General features: G+C 43.6%; 1 protein-coding gene across 1 annotated transcript in view; it reads right to left on the reverse strand.

Moving 5' to 3' along the window:
* Positions 1–26,629, reverse strand: part of NUDCD1 (NudC domain containing 1) — a 266,321-nt gene that overhangs the window by 85,555 nt on the left and 154,137 nt on the right. The window contains exon 6 of the mRNA XM_073632155.1: positions 15,450–15,657. Coding sequence (XP_073488256.1) covers positions 15,450–15,657 — 208 coding nt within the window. The remainder of the gene's footprint in view (positions 1–15,449; positions 15,658–26,629) is intronic.

Consider the following 26,629-nt stretch of genomic DNA (forward strand, 5'->3'; position numbering starts at 1 on the left):
CTCACATTTTTGTAAATATTTTATTATATCTTTTCATGTGACAACACTGCAGAAATGACACTTTGCTACAATGTAAAGTAAGGAGTGTACAGCTTGTATAACAGTGTAAATTTGTTGTCCCCTCAGAATAACACTCAGCCATTAATGTCTAAACCACTGGCAACAAAAGCGAGTACACCCCTAAGTGAAAATGTCCAAATTGGGCCCAATTAGCCATTTTCCCTCCCCGGTGTCATGTGACTCATTAGTGTTACAAGGTCTCAGGTGTGAATGGAGAGTAGGTGTGTTAAATTTGGTGTTATTGCTCTCACTCTCTCATACTGATCACTGGAAGTTCAATATGGCACCTCATGACAAAACTCTCAGGATCTAAAAAAAAAAAAAAAAAAAAAAAAAAAAATGTTGCTCTACCTAAAGATGTCCTAGGCTATAAGTATATTGTTAAAACCCTGAAACGGAGCTGCAGCATGGTGGTCAAGACCATACAGTGGTTTAACATAACAGGTTCCACTCAGAACAGGCCTCGCCATGGTCGTCCAAAGAAGTTGAGTGCACGTGCTCAGCGTCATATCCAGAGGTTGTCTTTGGGAAATAGACATATGAGTGCAGCCAGCATTGCTGCAGAGGTTGAAGGGGTTGGAGGTCAGCCTGTCAGTGCTCAGATCATACGGCGCACACTGCATCAAATTGGTCTGCATGGCTATTGTCCCAGAAGGAAGCCTCTTCTAAAGATGATGCACAAGAAAGCCTGCAAACCGTTTGCTGAAGACAAGCAGACTAAGGCCATGGATTACTGGAACCATGTCCTGTGGTCTGATAAGACCAAGATAAACTTATTTAGTTCAGATGGTGTCAAGCGTGTGTGGCGGCAACCAGGTAAGGAGTACAAAGACAAGTGTGCCTTGCCTACAGTCAAAAATGGTGGTGGGAGTGTCATGGTCTGGGGCTGCATGAGTGCTTCCGGGCACTGGGGAGCTACAGTTCATTGAGGAAACCATGAATGTCAACATGTACTGTGACATACTGAAGAAGAGCATGATCTCCTCCCTTCAGAGACTGGGCCGCAGCGCAGTATTCCAACATGATAACGACCCAGAACACACCTCCAAGAAGACCACTGCCTTGCTAAAGAAGCTGAGGGTAAAGGTGATGGACTGGCCAAGCATGTCTCCAGACATAAACCCTATTGAGCATCTGTGGGGCATCCTCAAACGGAAGGTGGAGGAGCGCAAGGTCTCTAACATCCACCAGCTCTGTGATGTCATCATGGAGGAGTGGAAGAGGACTCCAGTGGCAACCTGTGAAGCTCTGGTGAACTCCATGCCCAAGAGGGTTAAAGCAGTGCTGGAAAATAATGGTGGCCACACAAAATATTGACACTTTGGGCCCAATTTGGCCATTTTTACTGCCAGCAGTTTAGACATGGCTGTGTGAGTTATTTTGAGGGGACAACAAATTTACACTGTTATACAAGCTGTACACTCACTACTTTACATTGTAGCAAAGTGTTATTTATTCAGTGTTGTCACATGAAAAGATATAATAAAATATTTACAAAAATGTGAGGGGTGTACTCACTTTTGTGAGTTTAAATTTCTTGCCTGCAGCCACAAGTTAAAATAAAATGTGGGTGCAGAGCTAGTGCAAATTATGTTCCCAATAATATAAAAAAGGGAAGAAATGATATCAAAATACTGAAATGGTGAAAAAAACAGTCTGAAAATAAAAAAATAAAGTAGAGTTCCAACTCAAAAAATTTGAATGACTACAAACAAATTGATAAAAAACCATAAACAATACAAATCACCAATATTGTGCTACGAGGCAAACTAAAAGCAAAGTCCCAAAAGTGATAATTGAGAAATTGATGCACAGTCTCAAATGGATAATCATGTGATGAAAAGGTTAACCAGTGGATATTCATAAAGATGTACCAACAAGATGTCAATGGAAAATCGTGAAGTAAGATCCCTCCTCCAGAAGACTTAACACCCAAAGTGAGTTTGTAATCTCCTTACCGACTCAAAAGTCAAGGTGGTCTCACCTAGCCCAGGGAATTCAGTCTCCCAAAAACCTGTATGGCTATCTAGAGCTGCTGGATCCGTGTCACTCAAAAGACATAAACAAGAAAGGCTCCCATAGTGTATTACTTGAGTAATTAATTTAAAAGGCTCAAATTATGGCACTTACAGGATATAACTCTATGCGCAGTGTATCACAATGGATCAGAATGGTGGCGTCTCCTCAGAAAGCCACAAGTTAAAATCTGTATTTTCTGCTAGAAAATTACTTAGACCCCCCCAAAGCCATATATATATATATATATTTTAGCAGAGACCCTAGAGAATAAAATGGCAGTTGTTGAAATATTTTTTATATCACACTGTATTTGCGCAGTGGTCATTCAAACACAATTTTTTTTGAAAAAATACACTTCAATGAATTAAAGTACTAAAAACAGTAAAGTTAGCCCAATTTTTTTGTATAATGTGAAAGATGATGTTACGCCGAGTAGATCGATACCTAACATGGTAGGCTTTAAAATCGCGCATGCTCCTGGAATGGCAACGAACTACGGTACTTAGAAATTTCTCCTTAGGCAATGCTTTAAAAAAAAAATGTAACAGTTACCTTATTAGTGTTACAGAAGAGGTCTTCTACTAGAATCACTCCAATGATTGTGGTGATACCTCACATGTGAGGTTTGAACACGGTTTACATTTGAGGGCACAACTTCCGTATGCAATTTCTTTGGCACGCGAGCAAGGAGGGATGGGGCCCTCGAAAAAAAGTATTTTTTTCTTATTCTTTTTTTTTTTTTTTTTTTTTACACTGTCCCTTTAAAAAAAAAAAAAAAAATTCTGATCACTTTTATTGCCATCACAAGGAATGTAAACATCCCTTGTGACAGTAATAGGCAGTGACACGTACTCTTTATGGAGGGATCGGGGGTCTAAAAGACACCAAACCCCTCCCCTCTGCATTTAAAAGTATTCAAAACGGTAAGGTCGGCAAGGTTGACTGCCGAGTCAACCCGAAAGTGATATCGCTTCCGGGTTTCTACATCAGGGACCCCATCCAAGCTGAATCCGGCTGTGTTTGGGACTCTGCCAGCCGACGGACATGCAGGCATCACCCGGTACAACCACTTCAGCAAAATGACGTGCAGGTATGCGATTATGCGGAAGAGGTTAAAACCAAAACGAAACATTATATTGCAGCCTACCAATTTTTAGATGTGATGGCTATATTAGATTTTTAGACTTTCTTATATTTTCATCATGTAATTCAGCCGGCAAGTCTGTTTTTCACAGCACAGGCTCTCCAGCAGAATGTATCAGTTTACACGCAAGAGACAAACCACTTAACAGGGGGTAGGGGTGATTAAAATGATCATCTCTTATGTATTCATGCAAAACCTTTATCTCAAAAGAAAAGAAAAAAAACGGATTGCTGTAACGGGATTATAAACTGTCAGCTAGAGTTTGGCTTAAATTTGTTATTGGTTCTAAGTCTGCTAATACATACTGCCAATATCCCCCTGTTAATGGTGCTGTCTACTGTGCCTCCTGTTCTCATTCATCCAGAGTTGTGTCTCACTAATACAGGAGGTGTGTTACTGGCCAAATCGCCAGATGAAAACAGAGGGGAAAAAGCCAAAGAAAAGAAAACTAATGCAGCCACCACACCATAGAATTAGTAAGCTGCAATATATTACATTTATGGTTTTGGCTTTAATTCAAAGCTGTGTTTGGACTGGGGGAAAAAAAAATAAGTTAAGTTAGCAGCTACGAATACTGTAGCTGCTGACTTAATATATGGACTCTTACCTGTCCAGGGAGCCCGCGATGTCGGCACCCCAGCCAATTTTTGGATCGGCTCCCAGGTGCTGCCGCCGCCATTCACGGTAAGGGAAACCGGCAATGAAGCCTTTCAGCTTCACATCCATTTCCCTACTGCACACTGTGCTTTAAAAAAATGGCCTGGCGGCAGAGGAAGGAGGAGGGGGGGGCGAACTTCCGAGAGACTCTGCCGTGGCGCAGTCTCCCGGAAGTGGTACTGTCAAAAACAGGTACCCGTTCCCTCCTGAAAGGTGCCAAATGTGGCACCGGAGGTCAGTGGAGCTTGCACGTTTGGGTGAAACTCTGCTTTAATATAACTTGTTACACAGTACTCTGAACCAGCAGATGGGTTGAGGCTCCCACCAAATCTGTGTTATGCGGTAAAATGCGTGGTAGTTTGTGAATAGAGTTTGCCGAAAAGTTAACACTGAGCAAAAGTTTGACCTTAACATTGCCTGTTCAGCATACACTGTGCTTTTTTTGGGCTTTAATAGGAAGAAGGCTTTGCCAATTAGGGCACAGAGCACTGTCAGAGCCCTGATTGGACAAAGTGATGATGACTATGTCCAATCACGGCTCAGTGCTCATAGTCCCACCCCACAATATAAAAGGGTCCTTCCCATAGGAACCTTTTGCAGTGTGTTGTTGGAGTGGAGATAGATAGAGCGGGGCTCAATTTGCTACTAGCAAGTTAGTGTGTTCACTTGTTGTGATTCTAAGTGTAGAGTGTTAGCATAGTATAGTGTAGTGCCGTGTTTAACACAGCATTACATAACATTTAGTGATGTATACCCCATTTTGTTGGTGGCTGCGTGTCTTTTTTTTTTTTCGGCCCCTGCCTGCTCCCTTTTTTTAAAATTTTCAGCTGCAGTTTTTCTCACTGGGACGCTGGTGTTCCCCCTTTTACAATTTTTTTTTTTTTATATAATTTTTACATTTCTGTCAGAATCAGTCCTCAATAATTTAAAGTGCACCAAAGGCCACTTTTTATTCAATAAAGTGCATCCAATCACACATTTCCTAGTTTCTATTAAATTTGGGTAATAAGCTCCCCTTCCTATCATGTCTGGGAGGCCAACAAGGAGAGGCAGATGTTCCCATGCCACTATGAGGGGCCATCAGGGACTGTGTCCACGGGCAAAGGTGGACGTGGTCAGTCCTCAGGCAGGGCACATTTGTCTCCGTTTAGTGATGTTGCCCGTGCTATCCAGCAACAGCATGTAGAGGAGATGGTGGACTGGCTTACTAAATCATCCACATCCTTCTCATCCTCTATGACCCAAGCTGACACTAGTGCGCAGTCCACCGCAGCTGCCAAAGCGGCTTATTCTGCCTCCTTGTCCACAGCTACTCCTTCCATAGCCCTAGCACCAGGCATGGAGGAGTCAGATAAATTATTTGAACACAGCGTCAGCCATTTGCTTATTGAGGATGCGCAGACATTACTTGATTGTGATGTTGGTTCAGAGGAAGAGGAATGGAGTAACGTGAGCCTACAGAGAGGAGAACACTGATAAACAACAAATTGGCAGTCAAGTTCCCCCAGCCGCAGCGTATTGCCAAGTTGGCTCCAGTGATGAGGATGGAGGTGGTGATGATGATGATTATGATGAGGTCACTGACGCGATTTGGGTGCCGGATAGAGCAGAGGAGGAAAGGTGAGAGGAAGGCACAATCCCAACGAGGCAGGATGTCCTCTAGAGGCAGGTATTATGGAACAGTAGAGGGCAGCCACCCTATTCCATTAGTATGTGGAGCCGTTATCTTTCGGCCCACTTCCCACAGCTCAGCTGTTTGGGCCTTTTTTAGCACATGTGAAAGCGATCGCACTGTTGCAATTTGCAATCTCAGCCGCAAGCAGATCAAGCGTGACAAAAACACCAGCCATTTGGGTACCACATGCTTGACAAGGCATTTAACCTCTCACCACTTAGCTCATTGGCAAGAGCTTCTGAAAGCCACACACAAAACACTCTTCTCCTCCTCACTCCTTACCGTTCAGGACTACCCCCCGCTGCTATATCTCATGACCTCTCAGAAGCCTCCACTGACAGGGTTGATGGTATAGCAAAGGGTGTCACAGGTCCTTGCAACATGACGGCCAGCAGCACACCACCAGCTGTAGACTATAGCAGGCAAATTTCTCTGCCCCATCTGCTGCACTTAGAAAAAGCGTGGAAATTCCAGCTTGTCCAAATAAACAAAGTTTGGGAAAATCAATTTAACCGCTTTCCGACCAGCGCACGCCGATGTACATTGGCAGAATGGCACTGGCAGGCAGAAGGGCATACAGGTACTTCCCCTTTAAGGAGCGGTGTCGCAAGCGGACTTGATGTCCGACGGGTGTCCGCGATCGTGTCACGGGGAGGAAAAACGGGGAAAGCTTATGTAAACAAAGCATTCCGCGTTCTGCCTAGTGACAGGACAGTGATCTACTGCTCTCTGTGATCAAGAGCAGTGATCACTGTCCTGTGTGTTCAAGGCCCAGCCCCCTCACAGTTAGAATCACTCACTAGGACACACTTAACCTCTTCACTGCCCCCTAGTGGTTAACCCCTTCACTGCCAGTGTCATTTACACAGTAATCAGTGCATTTTTAATCATACTGATCGCTGTATAAATGACAATGTCCCAAAAATGTGTAAAAAATGTCCGATATGTCCACCATAATGTCGAAGTCCCGATAAAAATCGCAGATCACCGTCATTACTAATAAAAAAAAAAAAAATTAAAATAAAAATGCCATAAAACTAACCCCTATTTTGTAGATGCTATAAGTTTTGCGCAAACCAATCAATATACACTTATTGGATTTTTTTTTTACCAAAAATATGTAAAAGAATACATATCGGCCTAAACTAGGAAAAAAATAGGTTTTTTTAATATGTTTTTGGGGGATATTTATTCTAACAAAAAGTTAAATATACTGCTTTTTTATCAAAATTGTCGGACTTTTTTTGTTTATAGTGCAAAAAATAAAAACCACAGTGGCAATCAAATACCACCAAAAGAAAGCTCTATTTGTGGGAAAAAAAATGCCATTTTTGTTTGGGTACAGCGTCGCACGACCACGCTATTGTCAGTTAAAGTGACGCAGTGCCAAATCGCAAAAAATGCTCTGGTCTTTGGGCAGCCAAATGGTACGGGGGCAGAAGTGGTTAAATGTAATTTTTTTTTTTTTTTTTGAACAGTAGGGGGCGATCAAGGGGTTAACTGTTATCTAGGGAGTGATTCTAACTGTAGGGGGAGGAGACCAATCAGTGTTCCTCTGTACTGGGAACGGTCACCTCTCACCTGACAGGACGTGGATCTGTGTGTTAACACACACAGATCCATGGTCCTGCTCGGTTAACGGGCAATCGCGGGTGCCCGGCAGACATCGAGGCCGCCGGGCACGCGCATTGGCTCCCGAGTGATGCGGTTGTGCGCATGCCCCCTCCAGATGGCCAGGAAGCCCAGGACGTCATATGACGCCCGCCCAGGATGGGAGATCCCTCCTGCGGACATAATATGACGATAGGCGAGATGTGAAGTGGTTAAGTACCGAAGTTTGGCGCCATTCCATGAGTGTGTGCAATTTTAAAGCATGACATGTTAGGTATCTATTTACTTGGCATAACATTATCTTTCCTCTACCAAAAAAAAAAAAAAAAAAAAGGCTAACTTTAGTGTATTTTTTTTTTTTAATTCATGAAACAGTTTTTCCCCAGAAAAATCGTGTTTGAAAAATTGCTGTGCAAATACTGTGTGACATAAAAAGTTGCAACAGCCCCCAATTTTATTTCCTAGGGTCTCTGCTAAAAAAAATAATATATAATGTTTGGGGGTTCTGTAATTTTCTAGCATAAAAATTATGGTTTTTACATGTAGGAGCAAAGTGTCAGAATTGGCTTGGGCTGGAAGTGGTTACAGTGGTTGTAAAGGTAGAAGGGTTTTTTAATCTTAAAGTGATTGTAAAGGCTTTTTTTTTTTTTTTTAAATAACAAACATGTTATACTTGCCTCCCCTATGCAGTTGGTTTTGCACGGAGCAGCCCAGATCCTCCTCTTCTCAGGTCCCTCTTCGCTGCTCTTAGTCTCTCCCTCCTTTTAGTGCCCCTCAGCCAGCAGCTTGATACAGGGGGTACCCAAGCCAAGTCAGAGCACCGTGCATCCATTCAGATACGCCCCCTCTCTCCCCTGAATGGCTGTCTGTGACTTTATATGACAGCCGCAGGAGCCAATGGCGCCGCTGCTCTGTCTCAGCCATTCAGGAGGAGTGCTGGATGGCTGAGGGGATCGTGGACATTGCTGGAGAGAGAAGGGGCTCAGGTAGGTCATTAGGGGGTGCTGGGGGGGGGGGGGCTGCTACACACAGAAAGGTTTTTTATCTTAATGCATAGAATGCAATAAAGTAAAAAGCCTTCTGCCTTTACAACTCCTTTAATGAATTCTATGAATTAAGATAAAAAGCCTTCTGTGTGCAGCAGCCGACCTCAGCCCCCTAATACTTACCAGAGCCCCTTCCCTGTCCAGCGATGTCCACGAGTGTCTCAGTCATCTAGGACTCTCCCTCCCGATTGGCTGAGACACAGCAGCAGCGCCATTGGCTCCCACTGCTGTCAAAGTCAGTTAGCCAATCAGGAGAGAGAGGTGGCGGGGCCGATCTGGAGCTCCGTGTTAGAATGGACACAGGGAGCTGTGACTCGGCTCGGGTGCCCCCATAGCAAGCTGCTTGCTGTGGGGGGCACTGAACAGGAGGGAGGGGCCAGGAGAGCCGAAGAGGGACCCGAGAAGAGGAGAATCTGGGCTGCTCTGTACAAAACCAACTGCACGGAGCAGGTATATATAACATGTTCGTTATTTTTATGGAAAAAAAACAAAAAAAAAAACGAGACTTTACAATCACTTTAAAAAAAGAAAAAGCAAGAGTAAGAGAAAGAAAAAAGAAGTTGGTATATTTACAAATCTGCTTGACATTCCTAGCAAGGCAAAGGCATGTTATAGGTAAACTAATTATTCTGAGTTATTTAGAAATAATCTCATTTAAAAAAAAACACATTAAAGTAGTTTTTTTTTCTATTATTTTAAAGTGTATCCTAGGGAAAAAAAAAAACAGACAGGACTTCACAAAAGGTCTGTTACAATATGGTCAAGCTGAGAAACTCTGCAGTAGATGGACATATAGTACTTACAGCCCTATATTTCAGTAATAACACAGCAGAATCCACACCCACCATTTCCTGAACTTCGAGGCTCTATAATTTCCCTCCTTGGTCCATAGAGGGTCGTTTTTTTCCCCCTGTGATTACCAAACATACAAGCTGCAGGTAGAGAAAGCTCCGATACAATAAACTGATTATATAACCCATGCGGTTATTGCTCTAACATACTATTTATTCTGCTGTACTACCACAGACTAAAAGCCAGTAAAGTTGAAATTAGAAAACCTGTGCTGTGGCTTTCTTTCTTACGACGGATATTTAGACAGAAATCACAGGGTTATTTAGAATCCATATAGAACATACTTAAAACCAGCATTTTCCCTTCAAATCTACGGTTCTATGAAATAGTAAAAAAAACATCTGGCCCAGTTTAATATCTGATATTTCTGTCTGCTCACATCTACATTACAGCCGCCCCCTCCACCTGCTGCACCACAACCCATTAACCCAATATGCACAGTAAAAAACGACATTTCATTTTCAGCAGAGCTGTCAAAGTTTAAAGTGTTATTAAACCCCAAAACAAACATTTATTATTATTTTTCAGCTTACAAATTCTTAGATGTGAAGAACGTATTAGTATTAGTTTTAGTTTAGTTTAGTTTAGTTTTTAGTTTTAGGCCTCTTTCACGTGGATGGACCGTTCAGGTCCGCCTATCAGTTTTTAGGTGGACCTGAACGGACGCTCCATGCAGGTCTATGGAGTGACCGATGTCAGTAGTGACCATGTCCACTGACATCCGATAAAATCAGACGTATGGCGATACGTTCGCACCCGTCCTGGCGGATCGGATGAGATCTGATGAAAATGGACATGCTTCTCCGTTTTCGTCCGATCCCTCCATAGTAATCAGCGGCGCTCTGACAGGCCCCTCCCCGCTCAGTGAGCAGAGACGGACCTGTCATCCGCCGGCTCAGCGGAGATCAACAGAGAGATCTCCTGCTGAGCTGTCGGACTCCGCTGAGCGGATCCGCCTCGTGTGAATGAGGCCTAAGGCTTTCTTTCTATTTGGTGATCCAGCCAGTAAGTCTGTTTTTTCAAAAGAACAAGCTCTCTTCCAGATGTATAAGTTTACAGGGACGAGACAAACTATTTACCACTGCAGGGGTGTTTACAATGAGCAGCATTTTATTTATTCATGTAAAACCCTTTATGCCAAAAGAAAACAAATGTTGCTGTGACTGATTATAAAGTGTGAGTTGGAGTTTGGCTTCAATTTGTTGAAATCTTCTAGACCAGCGGTTCTCAACCTGGGGGTCGCGACCCCCTGGGGGGTCGATTGCCCATTCTCCAGGGGGTCGCGAATGCTGGCCGAGACAGACCCGAAGTTACTGCCAGCGAGATGTCACTTCCTGGAGAGGAGGGACTACACGGAAGTGACGTTCCGTCGCCGCCATCTTGGTACTCTCGTCCGCAGTAAGGCTTAGACTTAGAAGTCGGCAAGCGGACATCTTTGTACACCCACCGAAATCCGCTTGCTGCGGACGAGTGTACCAAGAGGGAGGCAACGAAACTTGCTGAAGAAGAAGAACACCTGTGACTTCTGGTAAGTCAGACACACAGGAAAAGCTGACAAGACAACATTTTTTTATTATGGAGATATATATATATATATATATATATATATATATATATATATATATATATATATATATATATATATATATATATATATATTGATGGGCACAGTGGCTGCATTTGATGGCACAGTTGCAGCGTTTTAATGGGGGTTTTTTTCTGATTGTTTCAGTTTGTTTGCGCCCCCACCACTGATTTATATATAAACGTTGCGGTTGATTCCTCAAAAGTGGTTATTCCGTGCCAGTGCTAGATACACAAAGTCCCCGCCAAAGCACTGGCACGGAATAACCACTTTTGAGGAATCAACCGCAACGTTTATATATAAATCAGTGGTGGGGGCGCAAACAAACTGAAACAATCAGAAAAAAACCCCCATTAAAACGCTGCAACTGTGCCATCAAATGCAGCCACTGTGCCCATCAATTGTCGCCACTGTGCCAGCAAACGCCGCCACTGTGCCATCAAATGCAGCCATTGTGCCCATCAATTGTCGCCACTGTGCCAGCAAACGCCGCCACTGTGCCATCAAATGCAGCCACTGTGCCCATCAATTGTCGCCACTGTGCCAGCAAACGCTTCCACTGTGCCATCAAACGCAGGAACTGTGCCCTTTAATTGTTGCCACTGTGCCAAACGCAGCCACTGTGCCCATTAATTGTCGCCACTCTGCCAGCAAACGTCGCCACTGTGCCCATCAATTGTCGCCACTGTGCCATCAAACACAGCCACTGTGCCCAACAATTGTCGCCACTGTGCCAGCAAATGCCGCCACTGTGCCATCAAACGCAGCCACTGTGCCCTTTAATTGTTGCCACTGTGCCAAGGGCAGCCACTGTGCCCATCAATTGTCGCCACTGTGCCAGCAAACGTTGCCACTGTGCCAGCAAACGTTGCCACTGTGCCATCAAACGCAGCTACTGTGCCATCAAATGCAGCCACTGACCCCTTTAATTGTTGCCACTGTGCCAAACGCAGCCACTGTGCCCATAAATTGTCGCCATGGTGCCAGCAAACGTTGCCACCTGTGCCATCAAACGCAGCCACTGTGCCCTTTAATTGTTACCACTGTGCCAAACGCAGCCACTGTGCCAGCAAACGTCCCACTGTGCAGCCACTGTGCCCATCAATTGTTGCCACTGTGCCAGCAAACGCCGCCACTGTGCCAGCAAACGCGACCAGCAAAAATAATTTTACTGTTAGGGGTCCCCACAACTTGGGAAATTTTATCAAGGGGTCACGGCACTAGGAAGGTTGAGAACCACTGTTCTAGACCATCTAACACTCCTCTCCCAAAAGACCAACAATGCTGCTGTCCAAAAGGTATACAGGAGGTGTGTTATGCCGCGTACACACGGTCGGACTTGCCAACAGGACAAGCTCCGTCGGCATTTCCGAAGGAAAAATTTAGAGCATGTTCTCCAAGTCCGTCGGAAATGCCAACAGAAATAGTCTGATGGGGCATACACACGATCGGATTATCTGACCAAAAGCTCCCATTGGACTTTTTCTGTCGGAAATTCCAGCCGTGTGTACGCGGCATTACTGCCCATATCCGAGCAAAAAAAAAGCATAAAAATAGAAAACGAATGTAGCCACTGCATCGAATGATTGGTAAGCTGCAAAATACTACATTATTGGTTTTGGGGGTTTAATACAGCTTTAAATCATCATACATTTCCAAGGATGTTTTCTTTTTTATCTTCTGTTACAATCACTTTTTTTGTATGTAACCATTCAAAGATTTTATACAAGCATAGCTGCTACTAAAAGCATGTTTTGTTTTGTTAAAGGGTTACAGTATAAAGCAAATAGTATAAATCATTAAAGCCACTTGGACTCTTACCATTTGGGTTGGCACACCTTTTGTATTTTAATGCTCTAATTCCAGGCTCAAAATTTAAAGTCCTGAGCTACTAGCCAGGCCTTAGGGGTTACTCGCCACCAGTTGCCCCACCCAACCCCTACCCTGCCCCTAATTCCACCCCTACACACGACCTCATAAATATCTCATGAAATGACACTGTTAAGTGTTTTATGCAGAATTAAGTTACAAAAATAAACAACAACATTATCAGTGCCCATCAATGCAGCCTATCAGTGCTCATCAGTGCCCACGAATGCAGGTTATCAGTGCCCATCAGTGTGGCCCCATCAATGCAGCCTCACCAGTGCCCATCAGCGCAGTCTCATCAGACAGGAAAATTTGGTTGATTAGCAGGCTGGTCAGTAAATTAAGCAAGGAATTTCTCTGGTTTTGTTTTGCCTCCCCCAGTACACCTCTAACTACAACACCTCCCTTAGTACATCTCTCTCTACCGCCAACGTCTCCCCAGTCCTCCAATGCATCACACCTTTACCTCCAATTCCTCTTCCCAGCATCTGCCTCCTTCCTCCCCCCAGCACACCTGTGCTTTTAACAACCCCCCCAGCACACCTCGTCTTTCAACATCCCCTCTCCAGCACACATATGCATCTAATACCATCTAATGTAGTGCATTTATGCTTTCAGTCCCCCCCCCCCCCCTCCAATCCATCATACCTATGCCTTCAATTCCACCCCCTCCCCCTAATCCATCATACCTGTGCCTCCATTTCCACCCCCCCTCCCCATCATACATATGCCTCCAAATCCACCCCCCCAAGCTATCCAACCTATGCCTCCAATTTCACCCCCTCCCACCTAATCCATTATACCTATGCCTCCAATTCCACCCCCTCTCCCCAATTTATCATACAGTATGATAGATTAGGGAGGAGAGGGGTGGAATTGAAGGCACGTGTGTGATAGAGTGGGGGTGGGATTTGGAGGCATAGGTATGATGGATTGGGGGGAGAGGGGTGGAATTGCATAGGTGTGATGGACTGGGGGGGAGGGGGGATGGATTTGGAGGCATAGGTTCCATTATACCTATGCCTCCAAATAACCCCCCCCCCAATCCAGCACATCTATGTTCTCAATCCCCCCCCATCCTCTAACTTCTATTAAAAATGGCCACGCTGTGAGCCTGTGCGCGGTGGGGTGGGGGTGGGGGGTTGTGGGGGCACTGGCTATACATTCCCGGGACAGCACAGCGCTGTCCACATTCGCAATCCTCATTTTTCCACTCGCCAAATGTGAGCAGGCGAGTGGAAATTTTGAGGGCTGCTCTAATTTACATTACATACCCAGCAAGATAAGCTTTATTATATGAAAGTTTCTTTCCCAGTGAGCCTATAAGCTCATTAAAATAACAGGATTTTTGCCTTGCTGTAAAATCAATTTCTTGGAGTACATTAAGGGACACACATGATTAAGCAATTCAAAGTACATTGGAAAAGCCTAGTATAACCTCTCTCAACCCCACAATGCCTCAGTTTTTCAGCAAGCAATAGTAGGAACAGATCAAAAGAACAGAGCGGAGGGACCAGTGTTTCTTAATGTGCTTCAGGAAAAGGATTTATCTGCAAGTGGAAAATCAAATTTTCCTAATTGTACATTAAGGAACACCGGATAAAGTAATTCAGGTACCATGGGACATCCAAAAAGCAGTCAGCAAGACCGCAAATGAAAAGCTAAAAAGGCCCAGGAGAACCAACAGATCAAAAGAGGGGGTTCAACAGAGCCTCATCAAAAACCTCACAACTGAAGCCAAGACCTGAACGTACACCATGTACTGTAAATCCTAATAAACGTGTGAATAAAAGACTAGATGGCAGTCTTGTAAATCATAAACAGATGCCTGATGCTCCAAAAAAAAAAAAAAAAAAAACAAGAAGCACTAACTGATTTGGTGGCATGTTTGTGATGGGAAAAAAGTATAGCCTTGCCCTTAAGACCATAGGCATGAATGATGAGCTGCCAAATCCAAACAGAATGTGAAGCAGGTTTCCCTGTACATGGACCTTCAGGAAATGCTTGTACCATATTCAGACAATGGAGAGAAAGTTCCATAGGAGGTTTTAGAGGAGAACAGAGAAAAGATAGAACAATGTCCTGGCTAAGAATCCTCTGCACCTGCCTTGGTGTCTTCTTTACCTTTTTCAAGGTGGGTCTCTTTCTTCTTTGAATTAGGAGCTGGAAAGACATTACTGTCAATGTGAGAAAAAAATCTCATAAGGGTACTCACAGACCAACTGCTAGAGCAAGAAGGGTTAAATAGACTGTATGTGACCAGGTAACTGGGAGGCAGCTGTAGCGGAGGGGACAAACCATTGACCTTGCAGTGAGCAAGTGAGTTCTAGTCCTTCTCTTCTCCTAAAGAAGTATGGTTTATGCTGCCTGTGTTCCTGTTAAGGTTTCCTCTAACTTCTTGGCTTGTGGACCATTAGTAAAAATTTGGAAACTGAAGTCCCACCTTCGGGGAAAGGGCAGCACAGGAAGTAAAAGTAAGCCAAAGCAAAAACAACAAAAATGATATTTACCCTTATCTCAGTAAAACAAATTGTGCCCGATTAGTTATCAGTGTTCACTGCACTTTGTGTTTTGGTAAAAAACAAAAAAGTTGAAGGAAGTGAATGAATAGATTACATCATAAAACACAATCAACCTTTTGAGCTTTATATTCATTAATATTTGTTCTGTTCATTAATATTTGTGGAAAAGTAAAATTCAGCTTGTACATTACGGTTTAAACTTGAGCATGATTACAAACATTTTCAATCACAATATTATAAAAACACCTGAGAGCACCAAAGATCTGTATACTGGGCGGGGGTGAAGGTGCATCAGAATGACCTATTACATATAATTCAACCTAATGAAATAAAAGAAAAATTTAATGAGCTATATTGCATCTGAAGGCATGTCTGCAATACATCATAAATGCAATACCGTCTACTTTACCGTCTTTCATCTTTTAGAACCCAAGTGCTGCTTTCATGATCAATAACGGAGTACAGCGGTCCTTTCAGGAACGGCTTCTGCTCCTTTAATGAGACCGTTATGTGAGAGGGAGCAAAGTGGATCTTGATGTCATCTTTGGTTGTGCCATCAGGTAGAGCGATAGTAAGGGTCACATCATCTGCCGTTTGCTGCCAGACATATAGGTGATCTATAAAACAATTTGAAGACAGAGGACACATTAAAAAGATACTAACTTTAACCCATAATCCCCTCCTAAAAGGGAATATATTCCCTTTTTAAGGATTTATTAAATATATGTATAACGGAGATCAGTTCTATATATAGAGATGCTATTACTGTTTGTTATTTATGTATAATGTTGTTTCGATGTATAGCTTTTAATTATGCATGCAAGTACATGCATCATTGATTATTACATACTCTGGCCCGGATTTCTATTCAAAATAATTCCATCATTCTGATTCTCTCCCCTCTTCATCCTAAAATAACTGACATTTTTTTTTACTCTTTATTTGGTTCTATAGTTTGACCCATCCCTCTGCTTCCATTCACCTTTAGGCAAGAATGACATGACCCTGCTCGTGTAGTGTCAGGGATTCCAGGGGGCAGCAGAGGCCTAGACATGTAGTTGAAAGGGGAGCATGCATCACCAGAGGACAGATGCAAGAACCTGGAGGGGACAGCTGGCTCCTGATGTAGGAGAGGAAGATGGCAGCGCAGAACGTGGTGTGCAGCAGTGGAATGGCGGATCATTACAGAACAATGCTGGATTCACTGGGCTGGTATGTTCCTTGAACACAACCGATTATGAAAGGTAAAAGCAGGTGAAGCAAAGGGGGTGAGAAGTTCCTCTTTAAGGCATCCTGCTTCCGCTGTGCTGTCTCATTAGTTAACCCATAATTTTGGTTTTTAATGGGCTGTGACAGCTTACACAGCCACCCACAGAGCTGCTGAATTCCTTCCTTCCCCCCTCTCCCCGGCCACAAGTGAAGTGTGTAGGGAGCGGCTTCACAGGAAGGGCCAGAGCCTGGGAAAGGAAGAGTCCACCCAGGGAGCTGTAAAAGACTGGTAGCCGCTTAGAACTATTGGGGGGGGGGGGGGTTAAGGTCAATATGACAAGACCCTACAAGTACCAGGAGTTAAAAAGAAGCAGCCTGAACTGGGTGATGGTTGGATGACCAGAGTTTGCCATTGTGTTGGAACGGGACTGTGCTGCTGCAGTTGTTTGGAAGCTCCTATCATCTGAGGCTGGGTTCACACTTATGCGAATTGGATGTGGGTTTTCCCTGCAGTCAATTCACATGACAGGAGACTGTAACTGGCTCTCAGTGGAGCTGGTTCACACATCTCCAGGGGTCTGTGGAGCAGACTACACAGGGGTCCTGTGTGTCTTTGGCTCTGTTTCAGGTCCAAATTCAGGCCCGATCCATTCCTGAAACAGAACAGGGAGGCACCGGACCCCTGCTGTGAGTCTCATCCGATTTCAGTGTGAACCCAGCCTGAGGGTCCCAGTGAGATGGGGAAAAGGGCATCACTACAGAGTCCAAAGTTGCCACCAATACTATGGGTTCTGTACTATGTTTGTTACATTTGTTATACTTTGTAATTGTTTTTTGCTATTGACTGCTTTTTTTTGTACATTTTCTTTCTACAGCTTTGGTGTGTCAGAGGGTGTGGTATTGCCGGAAGGGGCCATTGCTACAGTATGTGGAATCCCATACATAACTGGCTCCTCTGCAGGGAAGTCTTACATTGTATTTTGTAACATGCTACAATGTAATTTTCACAGTTCTAGATCAGTTGTTTCCAAAATGCAGCCCTTTTCCCGCCCTCATCAGGCCCTTGGGGCATTATTCCTTCCACAAACACAAATGATGTGGCACAATGTTTCCCACTAACACCAAGGATAGGGCATTCTTCCCCCCACTGATACCATCAATGGGGCATTATTCCTCACACTAAAACCAATGATGGGGCATTGTTTAAGTCACTGATGTTGTGGCATTTTTTCTACTCCAATTGTCCACAGTCCAGCCCCCTAAAGCCTGAAGGACAGTAAACTGGTCCTTTGGAAAGTTAGAAGACCCCTGTTCTAGACAGTTCTCAGTTGAATTGTATGGCATTTTAACATGTGCAGTCATGTTGATCAGCAAGTGAAGCTTGCTTTGAGGGGTTTCGGGTTGTGTTTGATAAATTCAGTCTGAAACACTTCTGAGATCAGTCAATTTGAATTAAACGAGTGAAGGGGTAGATTTTTTTTTTTTTAAATAAAATAAAAATTAAGCGGTCTTGCATGTCTCTGTTGCAAAAAATAAATAATTCACAGCAATTATTTCTAAGTGGGACTTTTGTTCCACTTTAGCCGTATTGAGAAACTCAAATAAAATATTGAGAATTCAGCCTGCAATAGCTTAAAAGGGGTTGTAAAGCTACATTTTTTTTATCAATATCTGGTCTATATGCAGTAGGAATATATATCAGGAATATAGCTGTTATTTCTGCAGAAATTTTCGATTTACCTCTTATATGCATATGCTTTTTCTTCACTTCCTCCTTTAGTGTATCTATGATCTCCTCAGCTTCCGTTTTTTAGAGCGCGCTCCATGCAGCAACGTCGCGTCTTCAAACGAACTACAATTCCCTTGATGCTTAGTTGCATCACGCATGCGCCATGCCGCTTTTTCGCTGTGTCAAAGAACGAGAACAAGCTTTGTTCTCATTTCTCACCGCCCAGCAGACACGCCCATTCCCGCCTCCCCACACACTGAATAAACATAAAGGGGGCGGAGTAAAGGCTGTGCTGCTGAGATTGTCATTCTGACTGCAATAACATGGCATGGGGGGTGGAGCTACAGCTTTTTAGACACGCCCGCGGCTCCCCTGCCTCCGTGCCTATGAACGTACACAGCGTCTCCCCGCATGGATGTAGTCCCATGGGAGGGGGCGAGAGCGTTGACTAACCCCAGCCAGAATGGCTCGGATGATGGGGGCAAGCTGACAGAGGAGGAACAGGAAGTGAGAAATTCAGACAAAGAAAAAATACATTTAGAAGGGAAATCGAAGGAAAAGGTAAGTGAACCAACAATGCACTAGCTTAAAGGAACCTAATTAGAAAACAAACCTTTACAGCCCATTTAAAATTCAACAAAAACATGCAACCACTGGGTGTAGGATTGTGTTGGGTGGCTATTCCAGGGCAGTCGCCACTGCAAATTGCCTTGTTTCCTACCTGACCAGTTCGCAACACTGTGTTGTGGTGGTATGCACTGAAAAATGTAGCTCATGCACTACTTTTTTTCCAGCACAGTGTGAGCCAATTAACACCATGGCCAATAGTCACTGTGTGACATTTCAATACATTTTTTATTTTTTATAAAAGTGAGCAATATGAGGTGCTGCAATTGGCGCATCGGCACTGCTGTCATCCCATCGTACACCAACCGCTGTGTTCTAATGCAGCCGTGTGTGTGAATGTACCCTAAAGGTCATAAAAAGCTATTTATGTTTTTAGATTTATTTTTTTACATTTATGAATGGATTTGTTTGTTAGCAAATCAATTCATAGTTTTGCTCTGTGAAGTGAATACAGTGGTATGTCCTCCCTTGAGCTTTACACAATCATTTAATGGCTTAGTTTCCAATAATTTTTATTGGCAAAACTTAGACTTTACAATTCCGAACAAGTGGTATTGCCAACACCCCCCCCCCCCCCCCCCCGCAATTAAAATATACCAAAGTTCCAGGAATACTTACAGACTTTGGGTATTTCCTGAAAGATAGGTGATCCAGAGCTCCCAAATCTTTTCAAACTGTAGTAATTTATCCTTCAGGATAGCTGAGGGTCCATTATCCAGGAGAGTTTGGTATTAAGCATAACAAATGGTATAAATGGGAGACTTCCGTGACCTAGCTATCGCAATATGAGCTGCCAATAGCACAAAAGAGATCAGCCTTCTCACATACTGTGATGGGGCAGCCCAACTGAACCTGTTGTGTGTTCTTTTTTAAGATTAGTGCCTATCAAAGAGTACAGGAAATTATAAAACACATATCCAGAATCTGCAGACTTTTGGGTATTCTGACCAGGTATGCAGAAATTAAGCCTCCTGACCGTAAACTCTAAATCAGGGCGGTGAGGCTCCCAGGACGTAAGAGGCCACCCTCGTCTGGGCCATATACCATCTAAGGGCTCATTTACACTTGCTTCGGCTTGAACACACATTACCGGCTAGTTTACAATTGCTTCAAAACACGGCTTCGGACACACTTTGTTAAAGCTCTCTGAACGCCAGTCAAAGCCCCTGTCACTAAATAAAATGGTTAGCTTACAGTCCTGTTTACACCTTGCTTTTACTTGGTGCTTCGGTGGGGCTTTGATGAGGCTGTGGTGGGGCTTCGATGAGGCTGTGGTGGGGCTTCGATGAGAGCTTTGCCATAGACTTCTATGGAGGCTTTGAAGCACAACTAAAGTTACATGGGGTATAATTTTTTAGGCAAAGTCAAAGCAAAAGCATGGTGTAAACAGGACTGTAAGCTAACCACTTTATTTAGTGACACGAGCTTTGACTGGCGTTCAGAGAGCTTTAACAAAGCATGTTTGAAGCCTTGTTTTGAAGTGCAATCTAGCCCTTAATGTGCGCTGAAGCCAAAGAAAGTGTAAATGAGCCATTAGAGAAGAGTTAATAAATGATTTAGAGGCATAGACTGCTAATTTATGCCAATCCTCAAGGTCCATGTTAGCTATAGGTCATGTTCTTACTTCAGCATGTATGGTTGCTTAGAGGGTTGTGACATTAGCATTATATTTCTGAAATGAAACCAGATTGTTTATCATACAATCTGCATAAGAATCCAAAGGCAGTCTGACCAAAAATATCTCGTCGTTGTAAGGATTTCATGAAATGAAGTAGCTGAGTATACTTCTGTATCTCGGGGAAGGTGCTTCCGGCGCAATAGCTGAAGCAAGAGAATCCATTCCCCAACATAGAAGTCAGTAAAGCGATGAACTACCTTATTTGTCTACCATTTAAAAGGACGCAGGGGTGAGACCCGGGGTGAACGAGGGATTAGACAGAATTGGAGCGAGGGGGCTACGGTCTGGCTGCAGATGATAGGATGCATGGAGCCTGCCCTATAAACTCAGTGAAAGAGAGGGTGGGGCACAACATGGTTGGTCTTGCTTTAGACAGAAGCCACATTAAATGACTAGGAGGCCGTTAGGCTATGGCCTGCACCTCCTCCTGGTTCTCTCCTCTTTTAGCTGCCTCCAGCGCTGGGCTGACAGGAGTGGTAATCATGCCACTGTCACTACTCCTGTCAGCCTCATAAGCAGAATGAGATCACCACATGGCACACCCATCCCTACAGTACACTGCTGCCCTCCTGCCCACCTCTTTGTCCTGGCCCTGCCCTTGACAGAGTCTGGAAGACCTCGGGATGCAGAGACCCTTCCCCCCAGGTCTATATATTGTTGGCTTAAGAAAGGGGAAGCCAACCTTAAAGAGGAACTTCAGTCTGCTCACATAATTTGTAATAAAAACATCTTTGCTATTCTGAAGCTTCCCTCCAACCACTTTGCATATTATTTTATATATACTGTGATTCTGTACTTGCCAAATATGCTGCAGAAATCTCCCTCTACCAAGTCTGGCTGCATCCATTATAACTGGGCAGCTGAAGCTGCTGCCTGTTTACTTCCTGGATTTACACAGAGGCACACCTCCAGCTCTGCAGCTCATATTGGCCCTCTTATGACTCACCCCCCCTCCCTTCCTGGGAAACGAGAGAGAGCGAGAGCGAGCGAGAGCTGTGCATGATGTCATAAGCCTAGGCTTTTTACCAGACAAGAAACAGGAAGTGGGCTGTATGAGGCATTTACTGGCAGAAAAAAAGTTTTACTATCCAAAGTTAAAACAACAAGGGCAGAAGATTTAATAGATGGAAAGATGAAAAAAAAAAATGACTGGAGGTCCGCTTTACCGGCTTGCCAACCGGCTCATGCCGTACCTGTACATCAGTCTGCAAAAGCAGGATAGCAGGTGCGCGCCCGCCGCGGGAGTGTGCCGGACTCCATGTGCGCCGGCGGCCCGCGATCACGTCAAGGAGAGGCAGAACGGGGAACTGCCTATGTAAACAAGGCATTTCCCTGTTCTGCCTAGTAACATGACAGATCTTCTGTTTGCTGTCATCGGGAAAATCGATCTCTGTCATGTCAGTGGTAGCCCATCCCCCCTACAGTTAGAACACGCTGAGGAAACACACTTAACCCCTTGATTGCCCCCTAGTGTTTAACCCTTTCCCTGCCAGTGACATTTATATAGTAATCAGTGGCTATTTTTAGCTCTGATCGCTGTATAAATGTCAATGGTCCCAAAAAAGCGTCAAAAGTGTCCGATCTGTCTACCGCAATCCCGATAAAAAAAAAAAAAAAAAAAAAAAAAAAAAAAAAAAAAAAATCGCAGATCACCATCATTAGTAATAATAATAATAATAATTAAAAAATTTTATAATAAAAATGCCATAAATCTATCCCCTAATTTCTAAACGCAATAACTTTTGCACAAACCAATCAATATACACTTATTGCGATTTTTTTTTTTACCAAGAATATGTAGAATACATATCGGCCTAAACTGAGGAAGAAATGTGTTTTTTATATCGTTTTGGGGAATAATTATTATATCAGAATGTAAAAAAAAAAAAAAAAAAAATTCTCAAATTGTCGTTTTTTTGTTTGTAGCGCAAAAAAAGAAAAACCGCAGGAGGTGATCAAATACCACCAAAAGAAAGCTCTATTTGTGGGGGGGGGGGGGGGAGGAGGATGCAAATTTCGTTTGGGTACAACGTCACATGACCGCACAATTGTCAAAGTGATGCAGTGCCAAATTGTAAAAAGTGCTCTGGTCAGAAAGTGGGTAAAAACTTCCGGGGCTGAAGTGGTTAAAGAGGTAGAGATCTACCTGAACAAGATGGGAGAAGTCAAAGACTGGGCACAATGTTACCTCCTCACACTGGATTTAAATCTCTAACTGCTGTACTACCATATCACAATCACGTGCATTGCATGACAATGGGTTTAAAAAAAAAGTACATATGGCCTCCTCACCACCTGTCAAACACACTTGGATCACTTTTCAGGGGAGAAGCAGTGCCTTGTGAATGAGCCCTTAGTTGCATTCGGCAACAGCACCCTTTGTGCTCGTTCACACGTAAAGTTGGGGGTGATGGTAAAGCCCCCTATAAGGATGCTTTCACACTGATGCGGGTGCAGTGCAGTGCATGTGCGACCTTCCTGGGTTAGTTACGCTTTGCCATAGATTTCTATTATATCCTGCAGGTGTGCCCTTTCAGAAACCCACAGGATATAATAGAAGTCTTTGGCTAAGTTCAGCAAACCCACAGGAAAGCTGCAGGTGCACTAGACTGTACCTGCGGTGTAGGTAAACTGAAGTGCATCAGTGTAAAAGCAGCCCTATACTATTATGCCCAGTGTATTGCTTCACACTTGTCAGGGCTGGGCTCTCAGCTCTCCCTTCTCAGTGCTCAGCTGTTGGTTAATTGCCAACACTCATCGTTCCACAGTGGCTCACCTAGTGATCATTTCCTGTTCGTCAGTCCAGCCTACAGCCAGCCCCTTCTGGCCATTTAAACTGGTTCATTCCTTCCATGTCTACTTCTTGGTCAAACATATCTGGAGACTCTTTGCTGTGTTCCTGTTGAAGACTTGCCTGGCTGATGTCCCTTCTGGTTTCTGATCCTGTTCCCTTGCCTCCGACCACGCTGATCTCTGGCTTCCCGATTTACTGGCTTGTTCTGACTACCTGCTTTGGCTACCAAACCTGGCTATGTTTTGACTATGTTTACTATTTGTACCATTTTTTTTATCACTTTATAAAAAGGTGTAATTTTTACTGCATTTTCTGTCTCCGTCTGATTTATGGTTCCTGACAACACTGACCTGAAGATCTCTTTTCTGCTGCTGGTACCATTCTGGAGACTACTAGCTGGGATAAGAGGTGGAGTGCAGTTGGTATCACTCCACATGGGACAGGAACCAGCACTATAGAGGAGGCATCGGCTTATACGGCTCTTGCTCCCTACTACAGCTCCAACTTTACAAATAGTTCCTCTGCATTGCACTCTGTTTGATGCTCTGGAATGGCAGGTGAGCAAGCCCAGACCGTGACCTACCAGTCACCTGTCTACGATCTACTGGATGCTGACCCACAGCTTAGGAAGTCCGTTTGCCTACTGTCCATGCCAGGAATGTTGCAAATTTCTGCCCAAGAGAGGATTAAGTTTGCTGCTCTTAGGGGCAACTTGACTTCTCGTACCCCCCCAATGTTTTGTGTAACCCACTGAAGTAGTATTGTATGACTGCACCCTAACTGGGTGATCTTGCAGAAGGGGGTGATAAATTGATATGGCTCTCAGTTCCAGAACACGGATAGGGAGTCTTGACTCCTCTGAGGACAAACACACACACAAGGAACAAACAAGGCAAGGCTGGCATCTGTTGTCGCCTCAAAGGGCATAGAAAGGAAAGACTTTCCCCAAACTCCAGGGCAGAGTTGGAGATCTGCCAGACACAGGGGGATTCACAAAAAATAAAAAATTGCTGTAACAAAATTCCTTTGAATTTCAATATAGTTACTTAGGTAACTTTCCTCCAATGTATGTATGGTACAGTGCCTTGAAAAAGCATTCATACCCCTTGAAATTTTCCACATTTTGTCATGTTACAGCCAATTACGTAAATACATTTTATTGGGATTTTATGTGATAGACCAACACAAAGTGGCACATAATTGCGAAGTGGAAGGAAAATGATAAATGGTTTGCAAATTTTTTTACATATAAATACCTGAAAAGTGTGGTGTGCATTTGTATTCAGCCCTCTTTACTCTGATACCCCTAACTAAAATCTAGTTTAACCAATTGCCTTCAGAAGTCACCTAATTAGTAAATAGAGTCCACCTGTGTGAAATTTAATCTCAGTACAAATACAGCTGTTCTGTAAAGCCCTCAGAGGTTTGTTATCTTAGCGAACCTTAGTGAACAAACAGCATCAAGACAGCCAAGGAACACACCAGACAGGTCAGGGATAAAAGTTTGTGGAGAAGTTTAAAGCAGGGTTAGGTTATAAAAATATATCCCAAGCTTTGAACATCTCACTGAGCACTGTTCAATCCAGCATCTAAAAATGGAAAGAGTATGGCACAACTGCAAACCTACCAAGACATGGCCGTCCACCTAAACTGGCAGGCCTGGCAAGGAGAGCATAACTCTGGAGGAGTTGCAGAGATCCACAGTTCAGGTGGGAGAATCTGCCCATAGGACAACTATTAGTCGTGCACTCCACAAATCTGGCCTTTATGGAAGAGTGGCAAGAAGAAAGCCATTGTTGAAAGAAAGTCATAAGAAGTCCTGTTTGCAGAAAAGCCATGTGGGGGACATGGCAAACATGTGGAAGTAGGTGCTCTGGTCAGAGGAGCACAAAATTGAACTTTTTGATCTAAAAGCAAAACGCTATGTGTGGCGGAAAACTAACACTGCACATCACCCTGAACACATCAGCCCCACCGTGAAACATGGTGGTGGCAGCATCATTTTGTGGGGATGCTTTTCCTCAGCAGGGACAGAGAAGCTGGTCAGAGTTGATGGGAATATGGACGGAGCCATATACACAACAATCTTAGAAAAATTTTGAAAATTTCAAGGGGTGTGAATACTTTTTCAAGGCACTGTATGTATTATTCTGAAAAAAAAACAATCAAGTTGGGCTACAGACTTTTTTTCGGTTCAGAGTGAGGAATGGTTGAGCTATCTGTCTCATGATTCCCCCTCACTCACAGTGACAACAGTCTCATGTATCAAAATCACATATACCAATTTTGTCAAAGTGTCTGTTAGCATAAAGCTCTACAATATGCTAACAAACTTTCAAACTAACATGACACCTACGTTAAATGTTGGTATGAAGACACAACTCAAAAAAGAAGCCACTGCTCTAATGCGGGCAGTCATTCTGATATCTTTCAGGGGCTTGGATGACATATCACCAGCAATGTTCATATATTGACCTGATAAATAATAGCACTAAAGCCAGATTGTTCTGCAAAGTCATAATGTCCTATTCCTTCTTATAGGTGTGATTTAAAAGTTTTGTTAATTTTTAAATCTTGCGATAAAGCTGACGTACTCTACTACATCCATAGTCGTCGAGTTACAGGTTTTCACACATCAAAATCACACCCTGCTGTGCTGTCTTAATGGTTGAAGATACCGATTATTCTTTCCTAGAAGAGATTCCGACAGTGAAACTTCAACTTTTACCTGTTAATAAAGCAGACCTGTCATTCAAAACTGGAATAAAGGTATTCTGAGTCAAATTGCAGAGAAAACTATCTACTTTTCTTTCTGCTGCAACAATTCAAAATGTCAACATCTGTTATGGGACTTAAAAGCGATGTATGTTTTTTTTTTCTTTTTGCAGTTTCATACTTACCTAGGTGGATGCAGCATCGATCAAATGCTGCATCTGTTCCCCCTGCATCTCTGCACTGAGAACCGAGCGATCAAACACCGCCGATGGCTCCGTTCTCTTAACTTACGTTATAAAGCCAAACGCATTTGTCATAAGAAGCATTGTTATTCAAGGAGGCTTCTGCTCTGAACTCTGTGGTGTGGTTTGAAAAATGAGGCCTGTCCCTTTTTTTATGCATTTACATGCACTCCGATCCCCAATAGAATAACAAAAGTGCATTAAAATGCAATACAACACAAGTTAAAAAAACAGGCAAAAACAGACATGGATTGTTGTGAACCTGGCCTTACATGGGATGCTTGCAGAGAAAGCAGGAGTGACTGGGTTTTACTGCCCCCAACCGCTAGTGTGAACGAGCCCTGTCTAAAGCCCCATACACACGAACACATTTTCCGATGGGAAATGTTGGATATCAGGTTGCTGGTGGAAAATCCGACCATGTGTACGCTCCATCGGGACAATTCTTGTCGGACTTTTCACCAACAAATGTTGGCTAGCATGTCTTCAAATTTTCCGCCAATAAATGTGTGTTGTCGGATTTTCCGATCGTGTGTACACAAGTCCGTCGGACAAAAGTCCAAAGTACAAACACGCATGTTCGGAAGCAGAAGCG

The sequence above is a fragment of the Aquarana catesbeiana genome, linkage group LG05, assembly GCF_042186555.1.
Source record: "Aquarana catesbeiana isolate 2022-GZ linkage group LG05, ASM4218655v1, whole genome shotgun sequence".
NCBI classification, from domain to species: domain Eukaryota; kingdom Metazoa; phylum Chordata; class Amphibia; order Anura; family Ranidae; genus Aquarana; species Aquarana catesbeiana.